The sequence below is a fragment of the Seriola dumerili genome, unplaced genomic scaffold (genome assembly GCF_002260705.1).
Source record: "Seriola dumerili isolate Sdu_G_001 unplaced genomic scaffold, Sdu_1.0 BDQW01000052.1, whole genome shotgun sequence".
Lineage (NCBI taxonomy): Eukaryota > Metazoa > Chordata > Actinopteri > Carangiformes > Carangidae > Seriola > Seriola dumerili.
Window position 1 is genome coordinate 11062608 of NW_019174307.1, and position 27077 is coordinate 11089684.

The 27077-nt window shown below is 39.5% G+C and overlaps 1 protein-coding gene across 1 annotated transcript; it reads left to right on the forward strand.

The window, feature by feature from the left end:
- Positions 1-500: 500 nt before the first annotated feature.
- Positions 501-27077, forward strand: LOC111218197 (sodium channel protein type 2 subunit alpha-like). The gene is made up of 27 exons (XM_022740366.1): positions 501-744; positions 5147-5463; positions 5932-6050; positions 6671-6760; positions 6874-7002; positions 7823-7914; positions 8783-8980; positions 9148-9211; positions 9348-9489; positions 11476-11682; positions 12437-12706; positions 13368-13739; positions 14421-14553; positions 14731-14969; positions 15119-15292; positions 15389-15745; positions 15933-16412; positions 18547-18679; positions 18794-18948; positions 19339-19512; positions 19743-19865; positions 21689-21961; positions 22121-22177; positions 22943-23084; positions 23243-23343; positions 23449-23719; positions 23837-27077. The coding sequence occupies exons 2-27, from the start codon at positions 5200-5202 to the stop codon at positions 25015-25017; spliced, it is 5940 nt and encodes a 1979-aa protein (XP_022596087.1). The 5' UTR covers positions 501-744; positions 5147-5199; the 3' UTR covers positions 25018-27077.

Genomic DNA, 27077 nt, shown 5'->3' on the forward strand with positions numbered 1-27077 from the left:
TAGTGCTGTCTGTATCCACCAGGGGGCATTAGGTCATAGTGAATGGTTGACAGTAACTTTAGAGATGTATTATTATCCATATGCAAAACATAAAGACTGTATGATAGACAGAACTGCACCACCTGCTCATTCTCCACTCTGATGTGTTTCTTCATGTGTTGTTTTCTGGTGTAATGACTGAATCCTTCCGACGTTTGAGGCTCCTAAAAACTTTTGTGTCCCCACTGACCCCATTCACTTCCTCACACACACACACACACACACACACACACACACACACACACACACACACACACACACACACACACACACACACACACACACAATTTCAGAACTCAATCTGATTATGTGGCTTTAGCTTTTAGTTTCTGATACATGCCAGATTGCAAACATCCCGACAATTACGCACGATAATGTCCACCACAACATCTCTGCACTCACTTGGTCCCCTTGAACATCCGGAAGCACAGCAGTACACTTCTCTGACTCTGCCGCGCGGAGGGGCGGTTGAAACTCACGCGCTCGCTCGCTCGTTCGCACTCTCTCTCTCTCTCTCTCTCTCTCTCTCGCTCAGGGTTTTGCTGTTGGAATCGTGGAAATTACCAGTTGTGCACTGGGACAAAGCGTCAAACGTCGTTAACGGACGAACAGATTTATTTGAAACAACGTTTTTCTCCGCACTGAAGTTAAGCCACGACACTTTTCCCCCTGTATTGTTCACCTGTCGAGGATGGAAAACTGATGGTGAGTGGAGCAGATTCTGTTAAAGTTGTATCTGTGAGCTTTTTCTCAAACAAAAATAATATGATTTGTTAATTAAATTATTAAAAGTTGGTTTATTTCTGCAAATGATGTATTAAAGTCTGTAGCTGAGAAAAGTTTTGATTCAGATTCTATCTATCTATCTATCTATCTATCTATCTATCTATCTATCTATCTATCTATCTATCTATCTGTCTATCTATCTATCTATCTGTCTATCTATCTGTCTGTCTATCTGTCTATCAAAATACATATATAGGCTTATAATGTGCTATATTTAAAGAACTGAGAGGTTTCACACTTAATATGATGTAGTCTTTATGGATCACATTTTATCATATTGTTAAATGTCATGTTTTATGATTGTAACAGTGTTAGAGGATGTGTATGGAAAAAGGTGATTGATCTTTTGCAGTTCATATGGGCAGCGACTAGAGTGCAAATCACGGGCTACAATATATTACAAGAGTTAATGGGCATGGCAGCAATTATTAGCCCACACTCCATCTTAGACGACTTCCTGCTTGCATGATTGTCAACATCATTATTAGATTGCTGTCAATTAGAGATCATCCTGCCCTGTTTGCTTTCTATCCAGACTACACACACACACACACACACACACACACACACACACACACACACACACACACACACAAACACACACACAAACACACACAGTATAGCCCAGCAGATTGTACATAAAAAAAAAGACTGTATCATCAGCTATTTAGCCAACGCCCTGAACGAGCAAGATCTAATCCTGATCCTGTAGTCTGTAAGAGGCAGCAGCAGGCATTAGTTGTGAGCACTTAAGAGCTGTGAGTGTGTTGGTCCCAGAGGAGCCCACAAATACTGAGGTGTGATCATTGTGTATACAGGTATGTTTAACTTTGAAAGAACATGTTATTCCAATCCTACTCATTAATGGATGTCATCCTACTAACCAGTAACCATATACTTAAATCATTCATATTGTTTTGTAGGCCTGCTGGGCAAGTCGACATAACAGAACAAAAACTGAGCTATAGTATACTGCACAGTAGTCTGTACCTGTACTGTATATCAGAGAGAAAACAACCTCTTAAACTTAAAAACTACTAAAACTTAAATTAAGTTAAGTTAAGTAAATCAGTAGAATTAAAGGATATATTCACAGATTTTCAAGTCTATCTTACACTAGGCAATACTCACAAGCCCCTATGTATAGGCCTATTGAAAAAGGTAGTGGTCATTGCAATTCTTCCTCTCGTCCATACCGGCCGTGAAGAGAGGCTTTGCTTATGTGATGACTGCAGCTTTGAAAGACACCTACTTGATTTAACTATTGCAGACAGGATGGATCCTCATATTAGATCTGTTGACACAGAACAAGAACTTGGGATTTGGGGGACAGCAGTAGAAAAGGATCTTTTCACAGCCAGTTTGTAACCAGCTCACCATAACGAATTTCATTTCAGAATGGATATAAGTCTGACAGCAGAGGGAAGTCCGTTTACAAGAAACATACTGTAGTGTGCATTAGTCTATACTGATATTCAAAATGTCAATAAACTTTCTCTTTAACTGTAATGTCCAAACCAAAATTAACAAGTGCATTTAATTTAGGCAAATAATCTGTTGATTATGTCCTTGATTAATCAGGTAGTTTCGTCTGTAAAAAGTCAGTAGATGGTGAAGAATGTCCGTCACAAATCCAGAACCAGAGAATTTTGGCATTTTTTCATAAAAATTACTCAAAATGATTAATCACTTATCAAAATAGTTACCACTTGATTTTCTGTTGATCCCTTAATTGACTAATCGTTGCAGCTCTAATTTAATATCCGTAGAATTGTGGCTTCCACTGAGATTAAATTTGGCTTTATCAATGTATCAATAATGTATTTCTCCTTTGTCAACAACAGCTTTACCTTGCGTTGGCTCAGTGTATTTTATTTTGAAGCCTGAGGCAATGGGCTACAATCAGAGACAAACATCTCTTCCGTCATCTAAGTACCAAGAAGCAATTTGAGGTCACTTAAATGGAGTTGTAAAGTTTTGAAATGAGTAATGAAATATTCAAGCTGAGCTTTCCATTGACGCTGTGTGAGTGTTTCATATAGTTGCAGGTGACTTGGGTGGCCTGAGGTCAAGGTCAGTCATCACTTAAAGCTCATCAGCAGGACACAGTTAAATGTATTGTGAACAGCAAATACCAAACCAATGTGTTGACATTCTGTTCCAGTGAGAGTTGGTGGAAACGAATGTATCCATTTTAGGTTAGTCACCACAAGGTCATGATACCGACAGGTTGCAGATAAATTGAAGTGGGCCTATCTGAAGCTTCAAAGTGGCCGTTCATATCTCAAGTTGTGTGTGAGTTGGGAATGGATTGACAGAATGATGCATACCTCTTTAGAGGTTAGTCACTGCAGGTTGACCTTGTTGGCTGAACATCAGATCGAGGTTTGTTTGATTTTGTTTTCAGAAAGTTATCAGAGAGTTAAGAAGTATGTCTTACTGTTGCTTCCTTTCAACCAAGACTATATTGTTGTCCTATAAATAGTTATAGGCTACAGTAATATGGCATAACTGTTGTTTTTTACCCTTCATTTAAAATCATCACACATCTGAGGCACTTTATCATTGCAGGAGAAACATATGGGCTTCAGTACGTACTGCACCATACATTATACAAACAATATATGGTGCATTGGAACAGAGGGTGACATTTTTTACTTTAAACTATGACAGTGTATACACTTATCACATCTGTTCATGTGTTTCACTCATAAAGGCCACAGCACAGCAGAGTAGATGCACCATGAACAACATCACCCATAAAGTGAGCATATTTGAAATATACTCCATCACTGACTAAAACCCATTCAAAGACAGCAAAATGTATCCTGTAATTGAAACTCAGCTATAAAATACGGTAAGTTCATTAGAAAACATTAACCAGTATTTTATGGGAAATGTAACTTATGTGATCATGTGGAACTCTGGTCCTAAATGGTTGACTTTTATTGTGTGAAATATGATGTTATCGCATTTTTCATTGCTGTAGTCGTGTGTTTGTGTTGGAGCTGTGTTGGAATATTCTCTCACAGACACAGATACATTGAATCTGAAGTGTGTATTAAAGACAGGGCAGTCTCCCTGGTCTCAAACAAATGTCCATAATGACACTGACAGCAACAAATAGTTTTGGCTTTTTTTAAACAAGTTGAATTCTTGGAGTTTTCATCAAGTCTTGCTCGCCTTAAGTCCTTACACATACTCATACCATTGGACACGCTATTGTGACGATGTGATGTTTAGGAAAGATGACTAATACAGTAGGTGCAAATATTTGTAACCAACGCTTTGTACTTGCAAAGGCTTATGCACTGCATTTGACTAACTCAGCAGGTCCCCTTTCTGTCCAGCGATGTTGGAACCAATGATACACACAGAGGCAATTGACTGGAGAGGTGTCTTCATAAACTTGATAGTATTTTGTACAATACCACAGTCAACTGAAAATCAGCAGCTACCTGTAGTGTTTCATCTTTTGTGTCTCTATTCAACTCAACTGTCTCTGTTGTTTTCACAATGTTTTGCTTTGTTTCAGTGTAAACCAAATATTCTAGCAGATATGAAAACAATGTAGATGGACATATATTCAAACTCAGAGCCTTTTCCCCCAGTAGTTAGACATCTGTTTATGTTACAATTACATCACAAGCATGTACAACTCAGTGCTGAGGGCAGTTGATTGATCATTGTGTTTGTGATTGATTTCTTGCATCACAGCACAACATGTGGAAGTATTCTATTACACTATTACATTCAGATCAGGCAAAAGCTCTCAGTGGCAGGGCACCCAGAGAGATGCCGTGCAGTCTGTAGTGCATTCATATTTAATACTGCAAAGGTCTGGCTAACACATCATACCAGTCAGGCCTATTAGTAGGATGGATCTTTTCCTCCCACCGCTCTGTCTCAGTCTCTGAGGGAAAAGAGGGGCTCTTTTCATTTTGAGGGAGGGAGGAGAGGAGCGAGAATCTTACCTGGAATTGATCATTGTCATGTCAAATCTTAATTTTACCTACAGAAGAGCAGATAATTAGATCTAATTTTACCACAGCTGGCAGGAATTTATGTGTATGACAGCCATCTCTAGGCTCATTATAGCCTGCCACTTCCTGAGATGACGATCTCTGACCAAAGAGCTGAGCCGCACCCACCTCCCTCTCCACCATTTGAAGCAGTTCACGTAGTTTGTTGTGGGAATTTGTCGCAAAAACTTATGAGGATTAGTCAGAGGTTAACCATTTTTCAATTGAATAATATTTCATGTCGGAACGAACAGCTGTTAACCTCTAATCAGAGCTTCTTGTCTGTACTGATCCCTCAGGCCTTTCTCATGCTGGAGGCTAGCAGTTCAGTGTGAAGCTGCAGGATGAAAAGATGGCACAGCTGCTTGCACCACCAGGTCCAGACAGCTTCCACCGCTTTAGTCGTGAGTCCCTCAAAACCATTGAGGGACGGATTGCTGAGGAGAACGCCAAGAAACCCAAGGGCGAGAAGAAAAAACGCAATGATGAGAATAAGCTCAAGCCCAGCAGTGACCTGGAGGCAGGAAATTCACTCCCTCTCCTGTATGGGGACATTCCTAAAGGCATGGTGTCGACACCGCTGGAAGATCTCGACCCCTACTACTGTAATCAGAAAGTACGTATTTAAGTCTGAAGCTTGGCTGGAAACCTTGAACACATGATGTCTCATCATTATTTGATTTTGACAAAAAAAAATCTTTAATCCACTAATAGAGTTTGCTCGGCTGTCATCACAAGACAAGACAGTATTGAACTACTGTTTCATAGAATTATTTGATTTGATTGTATCTTAACTGCGTTCATACTTAGGCATTATTTGTGGTTTAATACTAAGAGGTTGTAGGAAAGATTCTCTCATCTTGCCCTGCATACAGCTGTTATCATTACAGTGTTGCCATCTGGCAGAGGTTTCAATCTTAGATGACAGGAAAACAAGCTCAGTTAAAAGGAATTATATGAGGCTGATCAGCAATATACAAAATGTTATTAGTGACTTGTACACTGAAATGTGTGCTGAAAACCACAAGAAGTCATTCTTATATAAATAAGAGTATTTTATACATATATCTCTTTTTCCTCTCAGACTTTCATAGTATTAAACAAAAGAAAGGTCATCTTCCGCTTCAATGCCGCTCCTGCCTTGTACCTCCTGAGCCCCTTCAACCCTCTTAGAAGAATATCAATTTGGATTTTGGTACACTCATATCCTTTCAATAAGATCTTAATCTGATAAGCATTAAAGGATCTATTTGTAAGTTTTGCTATTGCTACATAGCCAACGCAAGAACTAACAGCTGTTTACTTACCAGTCTCACCAAGAGCTTCATCCATCCATCCATTGTTGTGTTTACAATACAAGAAGTCAATATACACCCTCTGAGCAGCACTACTTCTTAAGGGCAGCTTGGACAGTGCAGTGACTCGGTATCGGAAAGTGTTCAGAAGAGGAAAAGAAGCCATAGAAATAGAAGCAAAACAAGAGTCAACACTGGCATTGTCCACCACTGGAGACAGCTGTTGGGGAGTAAAGGAATGAAGTTTGATGTTGAACTCCAACCTTTCTTCTAGACTGGTAATTAAACAGCTGTTAATGCTAACATTGTCTATGAAGCAATGGCAAACTTTACAAATAACTCTTTTAATGATGTTTATGTTGAGCCCACACTAAATCTGTGGTTTTTATCCCATTCCTGATCACTGTTTGTCAACGTAAGCCAAGATTGCATTGTTTCCATTGTTACTTTGTTTGAGAAAAGATAAATGATACAAAAAGGAGCTAAGTCCACCGTAAACTAAATTACTTCCTTGACAACTGCTTGCAAATTGTTCAGTGTGGTGATCATGTGCACCATCCTCACCAACTGTGTATTTATGACACTGACCAGACCGCCTGATTGGACAAAGAATGTAGAGTAAGTTCTCCATGAATTGCACATTGAATCACATGTACGTACTGCATCACAAATATATCACACAAATAGTGTAGATGCCATGTAGAGTAACAGTTACATTTGTTTTCCAACAGGTATACATTCACTGCAATATATACCTTTGAATCCCTTGTTAAAATTTTAGCTCGAGGGTTCTGTATAGGAAAGTTCACATTTCTAAGAGATCCCTGGAACTGGCTGGATTTCTGTGTCATTGTTATGGCGTAAGTACTTTTAAGTCTATTAACAGTTGTTAAATCTTTTCTTCAAAGTAGTCATAGTAAACCTTGTGTTCAAGGTGCACAAGCTGGCAACCAACAAGTTACTGGTTTCACTTGTGGAAGCAAAAGTAACATCATTATTTACATTTTTTTGTCTAAAGGGATAAGGCTGGTGTTAGTCTGTATATTCCTAACAGCCAACAAATTCTAAACTAATATTTCTATAAAACATCTTTCAATATCTTCATGTTTCCCTACACTGTCAGTGGCATGCAGCCAAAAGCTGTTTGGTTTCTACTAGAGATGTAAATCTTATAATAATATAATCTAATAAACGGCTCTTAAATTTATAGTTTTGGATTTGGAGTTATCATGAGTATCTACAGCAGCAGGGAGGTGTACTCAATGTGGGATTGACTCAAAATAAACTACAGTGTGTGTATTCTTGGTAATAAAGGAACAAATCACTCCACAGATGTAGACAACAGTGGAGGTCTACGGCACAAAGGAATAAGCTATATCAGGCAATTTATTGTTGGTTTTCATTTTAATTATTAATATAGCATATCACCAGTCTTTTCCTTTAAGCTTGTATCACATGGGGCCAGGTGCATATCTTAATTCTCACCACAGTGGTCTCATTATCATTTTACCTTCACCAATGTGCATGCCTCAGTTCACTCAGTTGCTTCACCTGATTGTGTATGCACTAAAATGTAATCATATAGTTTATCTATCCACAGTAGGATTATTGACTCCAATCTTTGTTACATGTATTGTTTTCTGAGTCAATATGCCATTGTAATTTTAAGTTTCCCTGCAGGTATGTAACAGAGTTTGTAAACCTAGGCAATCTTTCAGCTCTTCGCACATTCAGAGTGCTGAGAGCTTTCAAAGCTATTTCAGTTATCCCAGGTAAGCAGTAGGAGCAAGTGCATGGAAGTTTGCCTCTTGCACGCTGCACTTCAACCTCCCGTCTTCCTTCAGTTACCTCTCCTCTAGCCACCGTTATGACATGCATGCAGGATGCTCTGCTACCCCCCACCCTCACCTGTCCACCTCCTAATCACAGATATGTCACAGAGTTGTTTGAGCAATCTGAGGATCCATAATCCTAAAAACAATCTTGGGCATCCCAGGTGAGAGGTAGTTGAAATGGGAGTGTCTTCTGGTCTTCAGTGGATCATTTTCTTTGACTCAGGAAAATCAGGAAATCAGGAATCTTAACCAGTAAAATCCCTCCTACTTCTTCAGGGAAGTAGTAGTTTGCATAGTTACTCTGTGAGATCTGTGCCATTTGCTTATGTCTTTTGAACAACCTGCTCTTAGTCTTTTTGCACTGATGTCTCTGAGTGGACTATTCTTGAATGCCATTTGCTCATCTTCGCTTGTGGTTAATGAAGGCATAATGTCATGTAATCTGTGGTGAGGGTGTCTCCCATTAATTGTTGCATGTGCATCATCACAGACATGCATGATCCTAATTTCCTGTGCTACTTTCCTCTGTCTGATGGCTACATTGAGCTTTAATAAACAGCCTCCATGTTGTCAAAAATTGAGAACAATATGTTATTAGAAGGTGGTGGCGAAAGTAACTTTTTCCAAGTATTTCTAGTGTTTGCTGTTAAAACATACCATAATTATGACTCCTCATCATGGCTTGTTCTGTAGATGATAGTTGGGGAAAAAAATGAAAGAATGAATGCACATGCGCAGGCTACTGTGTGTTAGCAATATCTTCTAAATGGCTACGTAGGGTAATAAGTGGTGCTTTATTTGGCAGGCCTGAAGACCATTGTCGGTGCGTTGTTCCAGTCAGTGAAGAAGCTTTCCGATGTGATGATCCTCACCGTCTTCTGCTTAAGCGTCTTTGCCCTCATAGGGTTACAGTTGTTTATGGGCCATTTAAAGCAAAAGTGTCTACTGTGGCCAACAAACAAAACATTACAGGAAAACTGGACTGAGTACTCGCTCAATGAGAGTGAGTATTTGATTAATTTTCCTCTGTTCTGCTTTGAGTTGGTCACAAGTTGATCCTGCTTGGAAAAAAGTTATGTGATTAGGAATGGCTATATTCTTAACTATGCTGAGGCACAGATAACAAACCACCAGATAACAAAACTCTGATTTTCCTTCTCTTCCCACCAGGTAATTATTATTTTATTCCAGGAAAACTAGATCCATTGCTTTGTGGAAATGGCAGTGAGGCTGGGTAAGTTTAGTCCTTGACTGTTAGAGGACTGGGTACAATATAGAGTGAATATAATGCTTGTATGATGCACCTGTACAGTGTGAGTAGGCAGAGGTATGACTCCGTCAGATCTTCACAGACTCTCTGTTTGTTGCAGGCAGTGTCCGGAGGGGTACACATGCATGAGAGTGGGAAGGAATCCAGACTATGATTACACCAGCTTTGACTCATTTGGTTGGGCCTTCCTTTCTCTGTTTCGACTGATGACACAGGATTACTGGGAGAAACTTTACCAACAGGTAGGCAATTAGCTATAAAAACACGTATTAACAATTTTATACACTTTTTTGATGATGCAAGAATATCAATTGCTATTAGCAATTAGCAAAAAGAAAGTTTGTTTTTTTGTCAGATTCAGTTTATCCGGTTTCTTACTAGAATTGGCCGTACCAGGAAGGATGAAATCAGATACTCTGTTTTCAAAAGGTTGTTGCTGGATATTAAAAAGATTGAGGAAGGTGTCAAACACATAAAAATGAAAATTTTGTTATCTACATATAATGTGATAAAGTGGCAGCATGTAGAAAGAAAGAATGAGAAGCGTTTATGACCCAAGTGTGTAATCTGGGGAAGTTTTGAATGCAACCTCAATGCAACCTCAATAACAGGTAATGTTTTGTTTTTTTAATGACATTAATACAACCATTTTAAATTTAGTGGAGAGATGCACACCCCCTGTTTAATGGTAGCCATACAGAGCTGTTAGTGGACTGAGTACATAGTGAGCAGGAGTGATGCATTTTCTAGTTTTATGCATTTTGTCAGTCAATTTAAGTCAGTTTAAAGGAGTGACAGTGAGGAACCTGTGTAACAAGGCTTACACTGAAATGCTCATGGAAATATCAAGCCCTGGTATTTTAACTGCTTTGTTAAATTGCCAAATTAATTCATTTAGTCTATTTTTTTATTTTTTATTTTGGTTGCTCTGTGATCCTTTAAGAGCGTGTTTGGTGGCAGCCTCATGAAGTGTTTGACCTCACGCATGCTTCAGGGTGCTGTATTTGTACTGTCTGCTTTTCCAGAATACATTAACAGGCAGTGCTGGTTGTGTTACTTCTCACGTTACAATATTGGTATTAAAGGGAATATTTTGAACATCCTGTTCAAACAGACCTCTGAATGAAGTGCAGGTGCATCTTGGCCAAAAGGAACAAAGATGAGTCCCATTATGACTCAGGCAAACACAATGTGAATGGCCCTAAAAAGGCAAATAGATGTCCAATGAATAGGCCACTGCTTAACTTTATAACATCAGCAAGTAAAGCAAACAAAGCTCCCATGAGCAAATCTTTTCAGCACTCTGTGTAATTGGGTAGCATTACCTGTTTGGGACTATCGGCAAGCTCTCTTCTGTGCCAGTATCTAAGAAAACAACAGTAGGTGTATAACAAGCACAGCAACGACATGATAACAGTTCACTGTGCATTAATTCTTACATCCTGATTCAATTATCTCGCTATATATTTACAGTTAGTATTGTACCGGGTAAACGAGACAGTAGTTTGACATAAGGGTGACAGTGGCATGGAGTATGAATCGACACAGCAAACTCATTAGACACATTGGCCTCATGGGTGGCACAACAACAAATCACAAAGTGGTTTTAATCTTATATTGATTAGTTTATTAAATTTCATGTTTCATGTTTCGGGCGGCTGTGGCTCAGGAGGTAGAGTGGGTCATGCACTAATTAGAAGATCGGTGGTTCGATCCCTGGCTCCTTCAGTCTGTGTGTCGAGGTATCCTTGGGCAAGATACTGAACCCAACCTTGCCCCTGATGGCTGTTCCATCTGTGTGTGAATGTGTGAGTGAATGGGTGAGTGTGGCAAGTATTGCAAACTTAATCTGCAAAATTATCTTGATAGTGCGAGTGAGCTAGTGTGACTGTTCAACCTGTTTTCTTTTTTTTTTTCAAAATACACTGCCCACAGATAAACAAGTGGAGGGACAGAGGCAATCATGTGACCTGAGCCACAGCCACAATCATGATGTACATCATAATAACAATCATATACTCGGTTTGTAGAATACAACACTAAAAAAAAAGAAAATAAAAGCAATGCGGAAATAAGACAGGAAAAAATGGTCAGATAAAAGAAAAAAATATTACTATATTACTATATTAAGTCTATCAAATAAGTATATATTGAAACAACTTAGCATTGCTGATTACAAATAATCTGCGTCAGTTCTCAGACCAGAACATTGTTTCTGTGCCTTTCAGACGTTGCGGGCAGCTGGGAAGCCCTACATGGTGTTTTTTGTACTAGTGATATTCCTTGGTTCCTTCTACCTGGTCAACCTGATCTTGGCTGTAGTAGCTATGGCCTATGAGGAGCAGAGCCAGGCCACCATTAAGGAGGCGAAGGAGAAGGAGGAGGAGTTTCAGATCATGCTGGAGCAGCTGAAAAGGCAGCAAGAGGATGCTCAGGTACACGGCAATCCACCTCCATATGTGTCATTGTTTCACACCACAAAATCTCATTACCAATCTTGTTCTACAGCACCAGATATTAGATAGCTTATGCTCTTTTCAGCACATTTTACAGACTAAGAAAAGACAACTTCAGTCAGTGTTTTTCCTGACAAATGTAGTTGCCTTTCAGCTACCTACAAGATATATAGTATGCGTCCTTTTATAGGATTTCAACAGTGTCCTCTGTGGTTGACATTTTCTCTTTTGCAGTATAATCATATTTCTTAAAATTTTGCTACCTTACTTCCATTGCAGTACATAGTTATAAATCAGCTTAACTTACAGACTTATGGGAGCTACCAACCCCTAAAGCTATTTTATTGCCAAAAGAAAAAAATCCATATACCTTTCTTCCTGGCTACAAAAGCCTTTGCTGCTCATTTGAAATTTTCTGGCTTGCTACATCAGTCAGACACACACCTGTTCAGAGATCAGATAGATATCAGAATCCTGTATGATCCCAGTTTTTCCTAATGGGTTTTTACAAAAGACCCATCACACACAAGATACTGGTATAATAATGTAAACTTCAGTGTGTCCGATGTTGTGTTTATTATCTTGAATATATTTGGTTCTCATTATGCCAAAGTGCTCTTAACCTTTAATTGAACTTCTGCGTGCACACAGCTACGCAGTTGAACACATCTCCAACACAGGGTCAGAAAAAAACGAAACATTTACCCCCATCGGCTTCTCTTTCCTCTTTCAGGCAGCAGCAACTGCGGCTGCTACTGAAGGTGGGGAGGTCAGTGACAAAGCCGGCGGCGCTGAGAGCTCATCTGACGCCTCCAAGCTCAGCTCAAAAAGTGCCAAAGAGAGACGCAACAGGCGAAAAAAAAAAAAGGAAGAGGAAGGCAAAGGGGCTGGTGAGAAGTTTCCTAAATCCAACTCACAGGACAGTATAAAGAAAGCTCGCTGCCGCTTCACCGTGGAAGCAAACCTGCTCAACTATGACATGAAATGCTCGACTGCACATCAGGTTCGTTACGATGATTTGTGTGTGAAATCAGAATTCAGTACTGTACTGTGTTCCATTATTCACCATGTGTTTGGCTAATTTTCCTCATCCTTCTTGAGTTGCTAACAAATTGTGGGATTGCTTTCATGTCATGCAATTAAGCTTAATGCAATGTTTCTTTTGACTGCTATCACAGTGACAAATTTTTTCTTTTCATCATCATAATCGGTATATTCATTGCCATCATCATCATCATCGTAATCATCATCTTCCTCCTCTTCTTTGTCCTCATCAACTTCTTATATTCTTGTCATTATCAATCACCATCAGGATGCATTTTTAATTTCACAATTTTCATTCCTGCAACGCTTATCATCATTATGATGATCATCATCATCATGATCATCATCTTTACCATTCTCAGTCATCACCAGTATGTATTTTTAATTTTGCAGTTTCCTCACAATGCTCACCGACATCATTATGACCATCATCATCATCATTATCATCATCATCATCTTGTAGTTCTTTTCTTCACCTCACCGCAGAAATCGCTTTTTTATATATATATATATATATATATATGTATATATTTGCAGAGTCAGTCATTGTCATCGCCGTTCTTTCTTCTCCACGGTCAGCATGTATCATGTATCCACTGAAGAATATCTTTCTTTCCCAGTCCTTTCTGAGTTTTCGTGGACCCCTGTTCTCATCCAGACGGAACAGCAGGAGCAGCGTTTTCAGTTTCCGAAGCCAAGCACAGGACGCGGGGTCAGAGACTGACTTTGCTGATGATGAGAACAGTATTTTTGAGGACAACCTGAGTCGGAGGGGTTCTTTATTTCTTCCCCGGAGGTTTGATCGACGCAGCAGCAGTATGAGCCAGTGCAGCTTCTTGCCACATCTCCTGCTTCCACCCAATGGGATCATGCACAGCTCTGTAGACTGCAATGGGGTTGTGTCTCTGGTGGGTGGGAATTCTATCCCATCGTCACCTGTGGGGCTCCTTCTGCCTAAAGTGACAGTAGATATGGCCTCCACCGGAGACAATGTAAGAAAGGGTTGTCCAGTCCAGATGGTCCTATAGCCTTGGTTCTTTTCTCTTTGTCTTTTTCCTGCCTGACTCACACTGTGTATATTTCAGTCTGTTAACTACAAATCACATAAGTGATACTTGACATTATTACTGATCATTTTCCAAACCATGGAGGAGGGTTAAAATCGATATCTTTGTGCCAGGCAGACATGGGTCTCTATTAATTCCAGTAGGGTATGCAGTCAACAGTTTGATGTGTTTACTTGTTTAATTGTTTTGTCAAAGTTACATTATTGTTGTGTGCTGATGCAATTGCAAGCAGGGGCTGTTTTGAACACTCTTTGTAGTGGTGCATCCAGAGAAGCTCCAACATCAATAATTTGATCATTGTAATGTGAATTTAGCCATTACATTTTTTTTAAAAAAAACAACAAAAACATTATACTTTATTTTCCCGATCAACTATGACTGGTAAGAATAACTGCTGACCATCTGACCAGGGTGCCGTTATTGTGCGAAGTTATCACATTATTGTGAGTGAACCTGCTATAGAAATATGCAGCTTTCTAATCTACAATTCAATTTTATTTTTGCAGCTTTACACTGTTTGTCACATTTGTAGATACTGTACATCCAATGTGTAATGTGTTGTGTTATTTTCTGGGTTGTATCCATAACAATCATCTCTATCTCCAGGCTGACACCACTGACACAGAGTACAGACAGGCTGGTGGAGGTACAAACCAGGAGTTTATGGACTTCCTTGATGGCCCAGAGGCCAGACAGAGAGCTCATAGTATAGCTAGTGTGATTACCAGCACAATGGAGGGTAGGTATTCTGCATCATGGCATGGGTATCCTATCTTGATTAAAGGTGATGATGATTTGAGATGAGATTTGAGAACTTTAATCAAGATAGGATACTATATTTAATAATGATGTTGAAAAGATAAATGTTACTTGTATAAAAACAAGAATATTTATTTTTTTTCAACCTGTCTTTCAGAGCTTGAAGAGTCAAGGCAGAAGTGTCCTCCTTGCTGGTACGATTTTGCCCACACCTTCCTCATCTGGGAATGTTGTCCAGCATGGATAAAGATCAAGAAGGTGGTCAAACTAATTGTGATGGACCCATTCGTGGACCTAACCATCACCATCTGCATTGTGCTCAATACATTGTTTATGGCCATGGAGCATTATCCAATGACCCCTTTTTTTAACGGGATGCTGGCTGTGGGCAATCAGGTGAATGGACTGTAGAATGTAGCGTACTGAAAAAATTTCCAAAGAAGGTATCATGTTTATTAATGGTCTGTATTTCTGTTTTTTTTTTTTTTTTTTATAAAAATTTTTTTTTTTTTTTATAAAAATTTTTTTTTTTTTTTTTTATAAAGGTATTCACTGGCATCTTCACTGCTGAAATGGTCCTCAAGATCATTGCATTGGACCCATACTATTACTTTCAGGAAGGGTGGAATATTTTTGATGGAATCATCGTTAGTTTAAGCTTGATTGAGCTTTGTTTGGAAAACGTGGTTGGCATGTCTGTTCTGAGATCGTTCAGATTGGTGAGTCTATATGTAAGTGTGTCATTGCCAAAATGTTCAGGGGCATGTTGAGTGTAGAAACATGTGAAATGACTTGCTTTTCTTTTCTTTTTACAGCTGAGAGTATTCAAGTTGGCTAAATCATGGCCCACTCTTAACACACTGATCAAAATAATTGGTAATTCAGTGGGGGCTTTGGGCAACCTGACCCTAGTACTGGCTATTATCGTCTTCATCTTTGCTGTGGTGGGCATGCAACTGTTTGGAAAAAGCTACAAGGACTGTGTGTGTAAAATCTCTGCCGACTGCACTCTGCCCCGATGGCACATGAGTGACTTCTTCCATTCATTCCTCATTGTGTTCCGAGTGCTTTGTGGAGAGTGGATAGAAACCATGTGGGACTGTATGGAGGTGGCTGGGACAGCCAAGTGCATCATTCTCTACATGATGGTCATGGTTATTGGAAACCTTGTGGTACATTATCATCTCTTATTGTCAGTTCATGAGTCCAACTCATCACACTCTTTTAGATTTAGATGATTGATGTTAAGAATAACCATCCACAGTGCAGTTCTGTAGCTACCTGTTTTGTTCTTATCATGAGGTACAGTAGCTAAAAGATAACGCAGTCTTAACACTAAGTAATGTCATTATCCGCTAGGTGCTGAACCTGTTCCTGGCCCTGCTGCTGAGCTCATTCAGTGCCGACAACCTGGCAGCGACAGAGGACGACAGTGAGACGAACAATTTGCAGATTGCCATTGGACGGATTCAAAAAGGCATCGCCTTCGCCAAGTCCCTGCTTCGAAGCAGCTGTAACAGCGTCTGTCTCAGGAATAAGAAGAAAGGGAAGGGTGATGAAAAATCTCTAGATGAGCTCCACAAACCTTTAGGACCGAATGGTGTCCCCAACCATACCATCAAAGACTTTCCTAAGAATGGCAACGGGGATGTGATCGGAGTGGACAAAAATGGAGACAAGTACATAGTCAGCAGCAAGAGTGATGACTCTATTATGTCTTTCATCAACAATCCTAGTCTGACTGTCACAGTTCCTATTGCTGTGGGAGAGTCTGACTTTGAAAACCTCAACACAGAGGACTTCAGCAGTGCCTCATCTGATCTACCAGGATGCCATGTGGTAAGGATGCTCTTGTGGATCTGGTCTGACTGGTCAAGTTGCCTTTACTGTTAGAGATAATGCTCCTTTGAAACCAAGTCTCATCAGCCGTATCACAAGCAGACTAATGTTTTACGATGTGTGATGTTGGTTGTGGTTCTTGGCGAACATGTTTGTTGTTGAGGGAAGTTGGATGTGGCATCACAGTATTCGCTTTTAAGCACTTAGCCATTGCAACAAGGTATGAGTCTGCAGTGACATTTTCCTTAAAGATCCCATATACTATGACGCTTTACTGAGGAGAGGCCATATAGATAGGAAAATACTATTGTGCAGATTACATTATGTGCCATTTAAGTCTGAGTGCTGGGGAGCTGAATGATGTTTGCTTTGTATTAGAGAAAAGCTCACAGTGTAAAAGAAGAAGAAAGAAATACACTGACTGTCTATGTATAATTGTTGTTATGTTATTGTTAGTAATTTACTTGTTTATTTATTTTATCTATTTTTGTTGTCCCTGCTTTAAATAATTTGCCTACAGGCAGTGTTTTATTGAAGATCTGTAAGCAATGTTACGTGACTGCTTGCTTGCTGCTGCTTTACAGATGCTCTCAAAGTTTAAGGAGACTTGTAAGAACATTTTACCAAACAGTATGTTACACTCACGTCAAAGATTGCCTGCCTCATTTACCATATTAACCATTCAGTAACCTCTTAAGCAGGTCGCTCATCTGCTTTTAGCCTCATGTCATTCACCCTCTGATGCCAAGTTTGTTTTTGTTTTTTTGATGCTGGAATATTTTTATTGTCTTAAACATCGATGAAAATCTTTTCTTTGCAAAATTTTCTAATACGGAATCACATTAAAGTCTTTCCTAATTTAGTTAAATTTTAGTTTAAACCTAGAACAAGCTTTTAAGGGGTTTTGCTGCGTGACATCAAATCTATTTAGCTACAATGATGCATTTCCCAACAAGGATAAATATGATTTAAAAATAACACTCATAATGGGATGATGTCAACACATTGGTCATCTGTGATGATTTTCATCAATTCAAAACAACATTTAACAAAATATTATATTTCCACAGTTTTTTCTTGATTTTGCTCAAATTTACCATGAAGCACCTCTGACAGAGAAAGGGTGGATGGAGTGGCAACACAAACACATTGACTTAAGTGCTCACAGTATATTGCAGTAACATGCTTACATCATTCCCTGCACTGCATTAGCTGGTCCCAGGACAGCCCAGTGCTCCTGCATTCTCCAGGAAGGCATTCAAGCTGTTCTCATCTACCAGCTATTAGGAGACACACCCTGTAGAAAGCCATACAACAACAGGCTAAAGGAGAGACCATGTGGCTACTGTACAACACTGTTTGGCTTCAAATCTCCAGTGATTTTTTAAAGATATATTTCATAGTAATGGCTGCAAAGAGGAAGTACTGTGTCTATGTTGTGAGTCTCTAACTGGCTAAAAAACATTTATCAGTTAAAAAGACAGACCAGTATGTTGTATCTAAATAAATAACAGCAACTGTATGATTTAGAAAATGTAAAATGATAGTGATTCAGTGTCACCTTTGCCTTTGGGGTAATAGCATGTCTGTTAGAGTCAGTTCTCCTCCCCTGCAATGAATTGGAGTTGATGAGTCTAATGTAGACTCCTTATTGCCTTCTGTGTTTATGAGCACTTGGCTGCTCTTCTGCCGTCAAGCTAATGAGGGTGTCCTAATGTTTGTTCTGCAGAAAGAAAACATGCACGTATTTTCCTGTCGATATTTAATCATAAGATTTGTTACATCTCTTAACAGCAAATACCGATTGATGCATGTTCTTTATTTTAGTCATCATACATTTGATTCAGTGTCAAACTGGATGCATGTCAATGATTCCTGTGAAGTCCTTCTTACCGACAGCCTTAAACAACAAGACAGGCAGCAGGCATCTGTCAAAACATACCGATTTCACATGTCTTGTGCAAGTGTCTTGGCATGTTTTGACTATTATTATATAAATAACTTCATTGTGGAGGGATATGGAGCGCATGAAGTGTGTGGACAGACGGGTTCTTAGCATGTCAGCCCCTTACATTTGCCATGGCTCTGTTATATTTGCTCATCTGAGAATAGTTTTGCTCGGCTTCCTCCGCAGATTGTCGATGACGATGGGCAGGACAGCTCCTCTGAGGGCAGCACAGTGGAAGATGCAGCACTTGGGGAGGGAGGAGAGTCTACAGACTTTGAACTAGAAGAAGCTATGGATCCTGATGCCTGCTTTCCTGACGGTGAATACTGCTACAGTCGCTGCCACCACTGAGCTTGCTATTACAGCCTCGGTGTTAATCTGATACTGCGTATTATGCGTCTAAATCGTTATTTCTTCTTTTTCTCTGTCTCAGGCTGCGTGCAAAAGTTCCAGTTTTGTCAGGTAAATGTGGACGTGGGCTGGTGGAAGGTGTGGTGGACGCTACGAAAGACCTGTTACCGAATAGTGGAGCACAACTGGTTTGAGAGCTTCATCATCTTCATGATCTTGCTCAGCAGTGGAGCACTGGTGAGTCCCCTGCGAGAAGTGACACAGCTACTGTCAGGTGTTTACATATTGTATCTGGCATCTCTCATGATACAGTAGATTCTCAGACTACTGTACTTCATTTAATGTTATCGAGGAAGTGCAGTCTCACCTTTAATAAACTTTTCTCACTGCTGTGTTTTGGTGCAAATGTGGAAAATGTCTCATTCTGTGCAATTTAAGGTCAAGATTTTGAATAAGAGTGACCTTTCTATTATAAACAATAGATTCTGGATGTCAAGAATTTACTGGTTACTACCCAAATCTTTCTACAACATTAACAGCAACAACTTCTTTCTGGGCATTTTTGGCATCACTGACATTTGTATTCAGATTCACAGTTTATTACTCGTCATTTTCATTCACATCCAGGCTTTCGAAGACATCTACATTGAGAAGAGGAAGACCATTAAAACGGTGTTGGAGTTTGCAGATAAAATCTTCACTTACATCTTCATTCTGGAGATGTTATTGAAGTGGGTGGCGTACGGATTTGCCAAGTACTTCACAAATGCCTGGTGCTGGCTGGACTTCCTCATTGTTGATGTAGGTTGAAAGACATTCACTCACATAGATACACACTTGCTCTCACACAATTCTTACTTCTCAGGAGGGTTTTTTTTAGGTAATAGAATCCATGTTGTAGTATCTGACAAAGCTCTTTTTAAAGTATAAAGAATTTATACTCACTTTTGACGTGTGTGTGTGTGTGTGTGTGTGTGTGTGTGTGTGTGTGTGTGTGTGTGTGTGTGTGTGTGTGTGTGCATGTGATCCAGGTCTCACTGGTCAGTATGGTAGCCAACGCCATGGGATGCTCTGACCTCGGTGCCATCAAGTCTCTGAGAACCCTGCGAGCTTTGAGGCCCCTGAGAGCATTGTCACGGTTCGAGGGCATGAGGGTAAGGGTCATTGGATTTCTCCACCCACTCTGAGTCATGGGGCACTGTCTGACGCCGGCTCACTCCACCGGTACAGAGCACAGTAACTCTGCAGTCTCACTCTGCAGAGGCAGAACAGCAGATACCCCAAAGATTTGTTGCATGTAACTGAAGCATTCCTCTCTTTTCCTAATCCTCTTCCTCCAGCTGTTGTTTGTCCCCGGAGGTTGATTTAAGTATTTAAATAATAACGTTTCTTTTAAATTATGGAATAGGAATTAAGGAATAGTTTGACATTTTTGGGAATGTGCTTATTTGCGTTCTTGACAAGAGTTAGATGAGAAGATTGATGCTACTGACATATATGTCGGTTAAATATAAAGCTATTGGGCCAGCAGATGGCTTAGTTAAGTATAAGGGTAAAACAGCTAGCCTGGTTCTGTCTAAAGATTAAACAAATCCGCCCGCAAGCATCTCCAAAACTTGATAGTGAACATGTTATATTTCAGTTGCTTAATCCGTTCAAAAACAAAAGTGTAAAAACAATAAGTTGCAGTTTTATTGTCACGACCGGTGGTAGGCGCACCGGCAGGGAGGAGCCAGGCAGACACACAGGCAGGCAGATGCAGTGAAGGAACTTTGATAGATTAAATGATGAGAACTGGGTTTACAGACAGACAGATTGTCGAGCAGGCAGGTAGGTACAGACAACAGGTAATTACACACAGAGAGCAGGTGTCCACTGTGTGAGCGGCACATTGAGAAACACACACACACGCACGCACACACACAGACATTAGCAGACAATCGGCTGGTATAAATACTGGGGACCATATGAGGGAAATGAGGAACAGGTGCGCAGGTGGGCGGGGAAGTTCCAGAGATCGGAAAGGGAAAAACAGGTGAGCAGGGGGATCGGGAAATAGGAAAAAAGGAGGCAAGTATAGTATGATAAATATGGCTAAGACAGGAAATTTAGCGGGAGTTAAGTGCCTGTCTATTTCGAGTTTCCCTGTTCTCACCAGTTAGGGCTCTCAAACTCTTTTATGTAGGTATCTGGGCCTTTGCGTCAGTGAAAAACTTGGTCGTTGTGTGTCCAACCTCTCAGTTTGGCACCATGTCTGTTGTAACAAAAGTAAAATAGAACTTCTGTTACTTTTCATAGCATTACAATATTTTGCTGTGCTATGCAAGCATGGTCTAAACAGGAGTTCATAACTTATGTAACAAGGTCAACAGCTGCTGAAATCAATGTAACATATTGATTAGTTGCTTTCATATTGTGGTGGTCTAGATCTACAGCACTGTTATGATGATGATGGTCTTTCCTCACGTGGAAGCCGGTGAATTCCCTCATTTGCATGAACAGCTTCTCATGTGCGTCTGCAACGCTACATTCGTTTCTATTCCAATTTCACCGTCTTGGATATTGTTTGCTGGGTTCTTTAACATGATTTCTTCATGCTTTATTTATGTTTCTGTTTACAGTAAGCAAATTTTGTGGCATCCTCCTGCCTCTACAAGGTGTTTTGTTTCAATGTTTTCCTAAAATTTTGATGTTACCCAATAAAACCACTTTTAGATATGTAGTATTCTTTATTTGATTGATCTCCTGCCTCCTCTCCTAATTTTTTTCCCCATCTTTACCCTGCAGTCGTCATTGTGTTGGAGCTTTGGTTTTAGTCATATCTGTGGTGGGCTCTCACTGATCTCTCTGTTGGCACTGAAACATTCACTCTTGTGTTTTCCTATTCTCACCATTACCAGAGTGTTGTGTATCAGTTGTGTACTCTGAGGTCTCTGCCTTTCATACAAATGGGTTTTGTTTGTGTGTTGGTGTGCAGGTGGTTGTCAATGCGCTGCTGGGAGCCATTCCTTCCATCTTCAATGTGCTGTTGGTATGTCTCATATTCTGGCTCATCTTCAGCATCATGGGAGTCAACTTATTTGCTGGGAAGTACAACTATTGTGTCAACAGTACCACAGACAGGCGTTTCCTTCCATCAGAGGTGAAAAACAAGACAGAATGTGATGCCTTTGGCAACGAAACTCGCTGGAAGAATGTCAAAATCAACTTTGACAATGTTGGAGTGGGTTACCTGGCGCTGCTGCAAGTGGTAAGTAATTGAATCAGCAGTGTTAGATAATTTTTACGATGTGTGCAATTTCAAACTTGTTGATATGTTATTTGTTAGTGTTAGTGGAAAATTGTCAAAGATGGAACAATCAAAGGCCCAGTGGAATAATTTTTGTTGATATTGTCTATTTCTGTACAGGCTACTTTCAAGGGCTGGTTGGACATCATGTATCATGCTGTGGACTCTCAAAGCAAGGTAATCCCATTTTCATATATAGCTCATCCTGTTGTTGTCTCTTTGTTCCTCTAATATCACAATATTTTAAGTTATGTTACAAGTTACATCTTTAATACTATTTATGGTAGTCATTTTTTCAGTAGTAGTTGTGTTGAGTATATAAAATACAGTATACAGTAGATTTAAAATGCCTTAATAAAAACAAATCAAAGATTTTTGTGTGTTGTTATATGACAAGATAAAACACAGAGGTGTGTTGCCTTTCAGTCTTCTACAGCAGAGGGCAACTTAAACCTGCCGACGCCTTCATTAGTGTTCATGAGCAACAGAGCATTTCCGATACTTTGTCCGTGCAAAATTGAAACGCACAAAACATCAACATTTAACATTTTTTTTAATATATTATTTTATTTAGTTTCATTTGTTTTTAACTCTGTGTCAAAACTGTATTAATGTATTGCTATGGCACAAGGAACTCTCCCCAAAACAAATGGATCATTTTTAATTTTTGAGAGGGAGTAGTGGAACAAGAAGTAGTAACTGCAGCGAGCTGGTAGATGAAGAGTTGCAGGCGCCAGACTGCACTGCACCTTAGGGATAGGTGCAGTATGAAATCAGATTGAAGTTGCATTTATTAGCGCTATAAGTATCATTATTATTATTATATATTTATTACAACAACATGACTTTATTTGGCTCTGATGTAAATAAGTAATTGCCAGAAATCTTACATCTCAAATCTTAACTTCAAAACACTATTATCTCTCTCTGTCACTATTATAGCCACAAGAACAACCTGAGTATGAGATCAACCTGAAGATGTACGCGTATTTTGTTGTTTTCATCATATTCGGAGCCTTCTTCACACTCAATCTCTTTATCGGTGTCATCATAGACAACTTCAATCAGCAAAAGAAAAAGATAAGTATCAAATCTACTTTTGAAACAAAATTTTGTATTTGTTACCTCGGTATTCTGATGGAGATGCAATTTGAAAAGCACTACTTTCAGGTTCTCTTGCTGCAGTGTCTCCTCATCACTTTTGCTGTGATTTAACATGCCTCACATCCCCTCTTTACTTAGGAGGCCAAGACATCTTCATGACTGAAGAACAGAAGAAATACTACAATGCCATGAAAAAGCTGGGGTCAAAGAAACCACAAAAACCTATTCCTAGACCGTCAGTATGTAACTTTATTCATGACCTCATCTAATCTGCATTACTAATCCATCATAATTTCATAGCACCTAAAATGAATTCTTGTTTCTCTGCCTTGTGTCTGTTTCAGAACAAGATTCAAGGATACATCTTTGACTTCACCACAAAACAAGCTTTTGATATTGTAATAATGGTTCTAATATGGCTTAATATGGTAACCATGATGGTAGAAACTGCTGACCAGTCAAAAGACAAGAACAAAATTCTCTACGTGATCAATGTAGTATTCATCTGCATGTTCACTGGAGAGTGTCTGTTGAAGATGATCTCGCTTCGCCAATACTATTTCACAAATGGCTGGAATATATTCGATTTCATCATAGTCATTCTGTCGATCGCTGGTATGACTCGCCTCTGTTCACTTGCCAGATATCTATATGCATGTTTGTTCATTCTCTCAGTGTGCACATTTTGTATGCACTCGATATCCTTTAATGTGTTCTGCTTTCTCTCCTTAGGCATGTTTCTCTCAGACCTGATCGAGAGGTATTTTGTTTCACCAACCTTGTTCAGAGTCATCCGATTGGCTCGGATTGGCCGCGTCCTCCGACTTATTAAAAGTGCCAAAGGAATCCGCACACTCTTGTTTGCCTTGATGATGTCACTGCCTGCCTTGTTCAACATTGGTCTCCTGCTCTTCTTGGTGATGTTTATCTATGCCATCTTTGGCATGTCAAACTTTGCTTATGTGAAGAAGGAATCAGGCATAGATGACCTTTTCAATTTTGAGACATTCGGCAACAGCATGATCTGTTTGTTCCAGATCACCACCTCGGCAGGGTGGGATGGCCTACTAGCTCCCATTCTCAACAAAAAAGAAGATGAGTGTAATGCTAAACTTGAGCATCCTGGCAGTTATGTTATAGGAGACTGTGGAAATCCGTCTGTTGGAATTGCCTTCTTTGTGAGCTATATCATCATCTGTTTCCTAATTGTGGTGAATATGTACATTGCAGTCATCCTGGAAAACTTCAGTGTGGCCACTGAGGAGAGTGCGGACCCACTAAGTGAGGATGATTTTGAAATGTTTTATGAGGTCTGGGAAAGGTTTGATCCTCATGCAACACAGTTCATGGAGTACAATAAGCTGTCAGAATTTGCAGATGCTTTGGAGTCACCGTTACGCATAGCTAAGCCTAACAAGCTCGAACTGATCTCCATGGATCTACCCATGGTGAGTGGAGAACGCATTCACTGCCTGGACATCCTGTTTGCATTTACAAAACGTGTTCTAGGTGAGGATGGGGAGATGGACATCCTAAGGGGGCAGATGGAGGAGCGCTTCATGGCTTCCAATCCTTCCAAAGTGTCCTACGAACCCATCACTACCACTCTCCGCCGTAAACAGGAGGACTTGTCAGCCGTTGTCATCCAGAGAGCATATAGACACTATGCAAAGAATCATGCTGCCAGTAAGCCCACAGCCAGGGATGATATTCAAAAGGATGAAACGCTCATTGACAAAGAGGTTGCTGTCACAGACGACCTCAAAAAAAGCGCCAATAAAAATGAACTAGCACCCTCAACTGCCTCTCAACCATCATGTAACAGTGTGACAACAAATGGAAAAAACAAATATGAAAAAGACAAAAGTGAAAAGGAGGTTGTGGGCAAAGATGTCAGGGAGCAAGATATATAAATGAGTCTTGACAATGACAAAATGTTTACAACCTTCGATAGTGACTAAGACATCCACTGGACTCTCTTCCTTAGTACGGATATCTATGCCAAACTGGCCATGCTTACTTGAGTCTGAGGGTTGGTGCCTAAATAGAGAGGTTGCTCAGTCAAGCTGTAGTGGGACTATTTTGGCTGTGTTCAGGAGCCAGGATGACTTTTGACTGTTTGTGATAATTGGCAACATTTCTCAAAGTGTTCTGAAAGACACATTAGTTAATGGTTTAACTTCTATTGCAGCTAGTTCTGCTATCCAGTGTCTTGAATTATTGTTATATCACTCATTGTTGTATTACTTTACTGAATTATTTTTCAACCAGAAAAAACAGTTTTAATGTTATTACTTTAAGAATTCATAGTTTGGTTGATTGACTTTTTATACACTTTTTTTTACTCTTCAAAAAGGGTTGTTCCTTCAGGGGTAGTCTTTACAACGAGCAGCATTGCTTTAAAGGCTAGTCATGCTAAGTGATAGCACTTAGGATACTTGACAAATCCAAGAGACAGTGTCAGAGTTGCTGCAGTTAACAAAAAACATGTAGACCTGCATGAATGTTTCTCCATGATTATGCATGCTAGAGTGTACTATTTTCATCAGGCTCCCTCCCTGTCCATCATGTGTCATGATGCAAAGTATACAGTCATGGCATGGCTGTTTTTTTTTATTTACACACTACGGAAAGATGACCCAAATAGCTTAAAGTCCAAACAAATCCAGCTCAGTACGTCAAGTAAGTTTGAGTATCAGAGCAGTGACACTTGGCAGAAACACTTTGCACATTCACATTTTGTTGAATCATCAAAATAATTCACATTCTTCATCTCAGCCTGCTATGTGCTATGTATGTAGCTACCATTTATGATATTGCTAATTATGTACAAATTTTATCATGAAACTGGGCTAAACAAGAGAATCCTCCACTGAGGGTTTGTCTTTCAAAGCTGGAAACTGAAGAAAGAGCCTCTGTTGTTTGTACACTTTAACTGACCCTGCTATAAGTTACCTCACTCAACCAGAAACCTCTGTCAGTCTGATCTCGGAGAAGATCATCTTTAATATTGTCTATTTTTCGGACATCGACAACACTTAGCATTTCTGACTCCTCCATGTGTCTGCCTTGTCTTCATTTCGTCTGTTTGCTTTCTCAGTCGTTTTTCGATGATGAATCTCAGTGTGTACTCCATAATGATTATGAAATTAGAGAATTTATGGAGCATTATTATTTATTACCCGTGATATGAAACCAGACATATTCTCCATGTTCTGTTGTATTCAGGCAGATAGGAATTTACATCCAGCAGGAGCTGTGAGGTGAAAAATTATATGTCTATAAAAACTGTTATATGGATGGTAATTCTTCTTAACAAGCCCCATGTTTGATTACTGGTGATATTATATGCTTATGCTGTGTGAGCTGTTTTATTCTAACTTTTACTGTATATTTTTATTTGGAAATTGTGACCGAAAAATAAGGTTAGCTGATCTTTTATGTTTCTGTGTGCTTTGTGAACTGTTTTTGCACAGTTTGCCTCTCATTCTTTATCATGATAAATATCTAAATTGGATGAAAGATGGCTCCGAATATTTTGAATGATGGTCTCAAGGACATGGCATCACACATCTCATGTGTTTCCTACTTCTGTTTACATTTCATAGTGGCAGTTAGTTGTGTTACTTTTGTCAGTTCTTCCTGTGACATCCACCCGAAACTGTGTCACAACTACATCTGTTGTTCCATGTTATAAAAGTATAAATCCATTCATGTAGGTATATTTTGCATGTAAGTAAAACTTTCAATACTTACACTATACTTTATGCATAATGAAAGAATGTTTTGATTACATAGAATTTAACATCTCCCATCATTCATATGCATAATGCTTGTAGTGTACAAATAAACTGCATGCAAGACACTGCTGTAACCCATTTCAATGAAACGCCGAAAGAATAAAGATTACATGTACCTCAAGTATGCCTAAAATATTCATTTATTTTATAATGCTTTATAAAATACCTTTGTA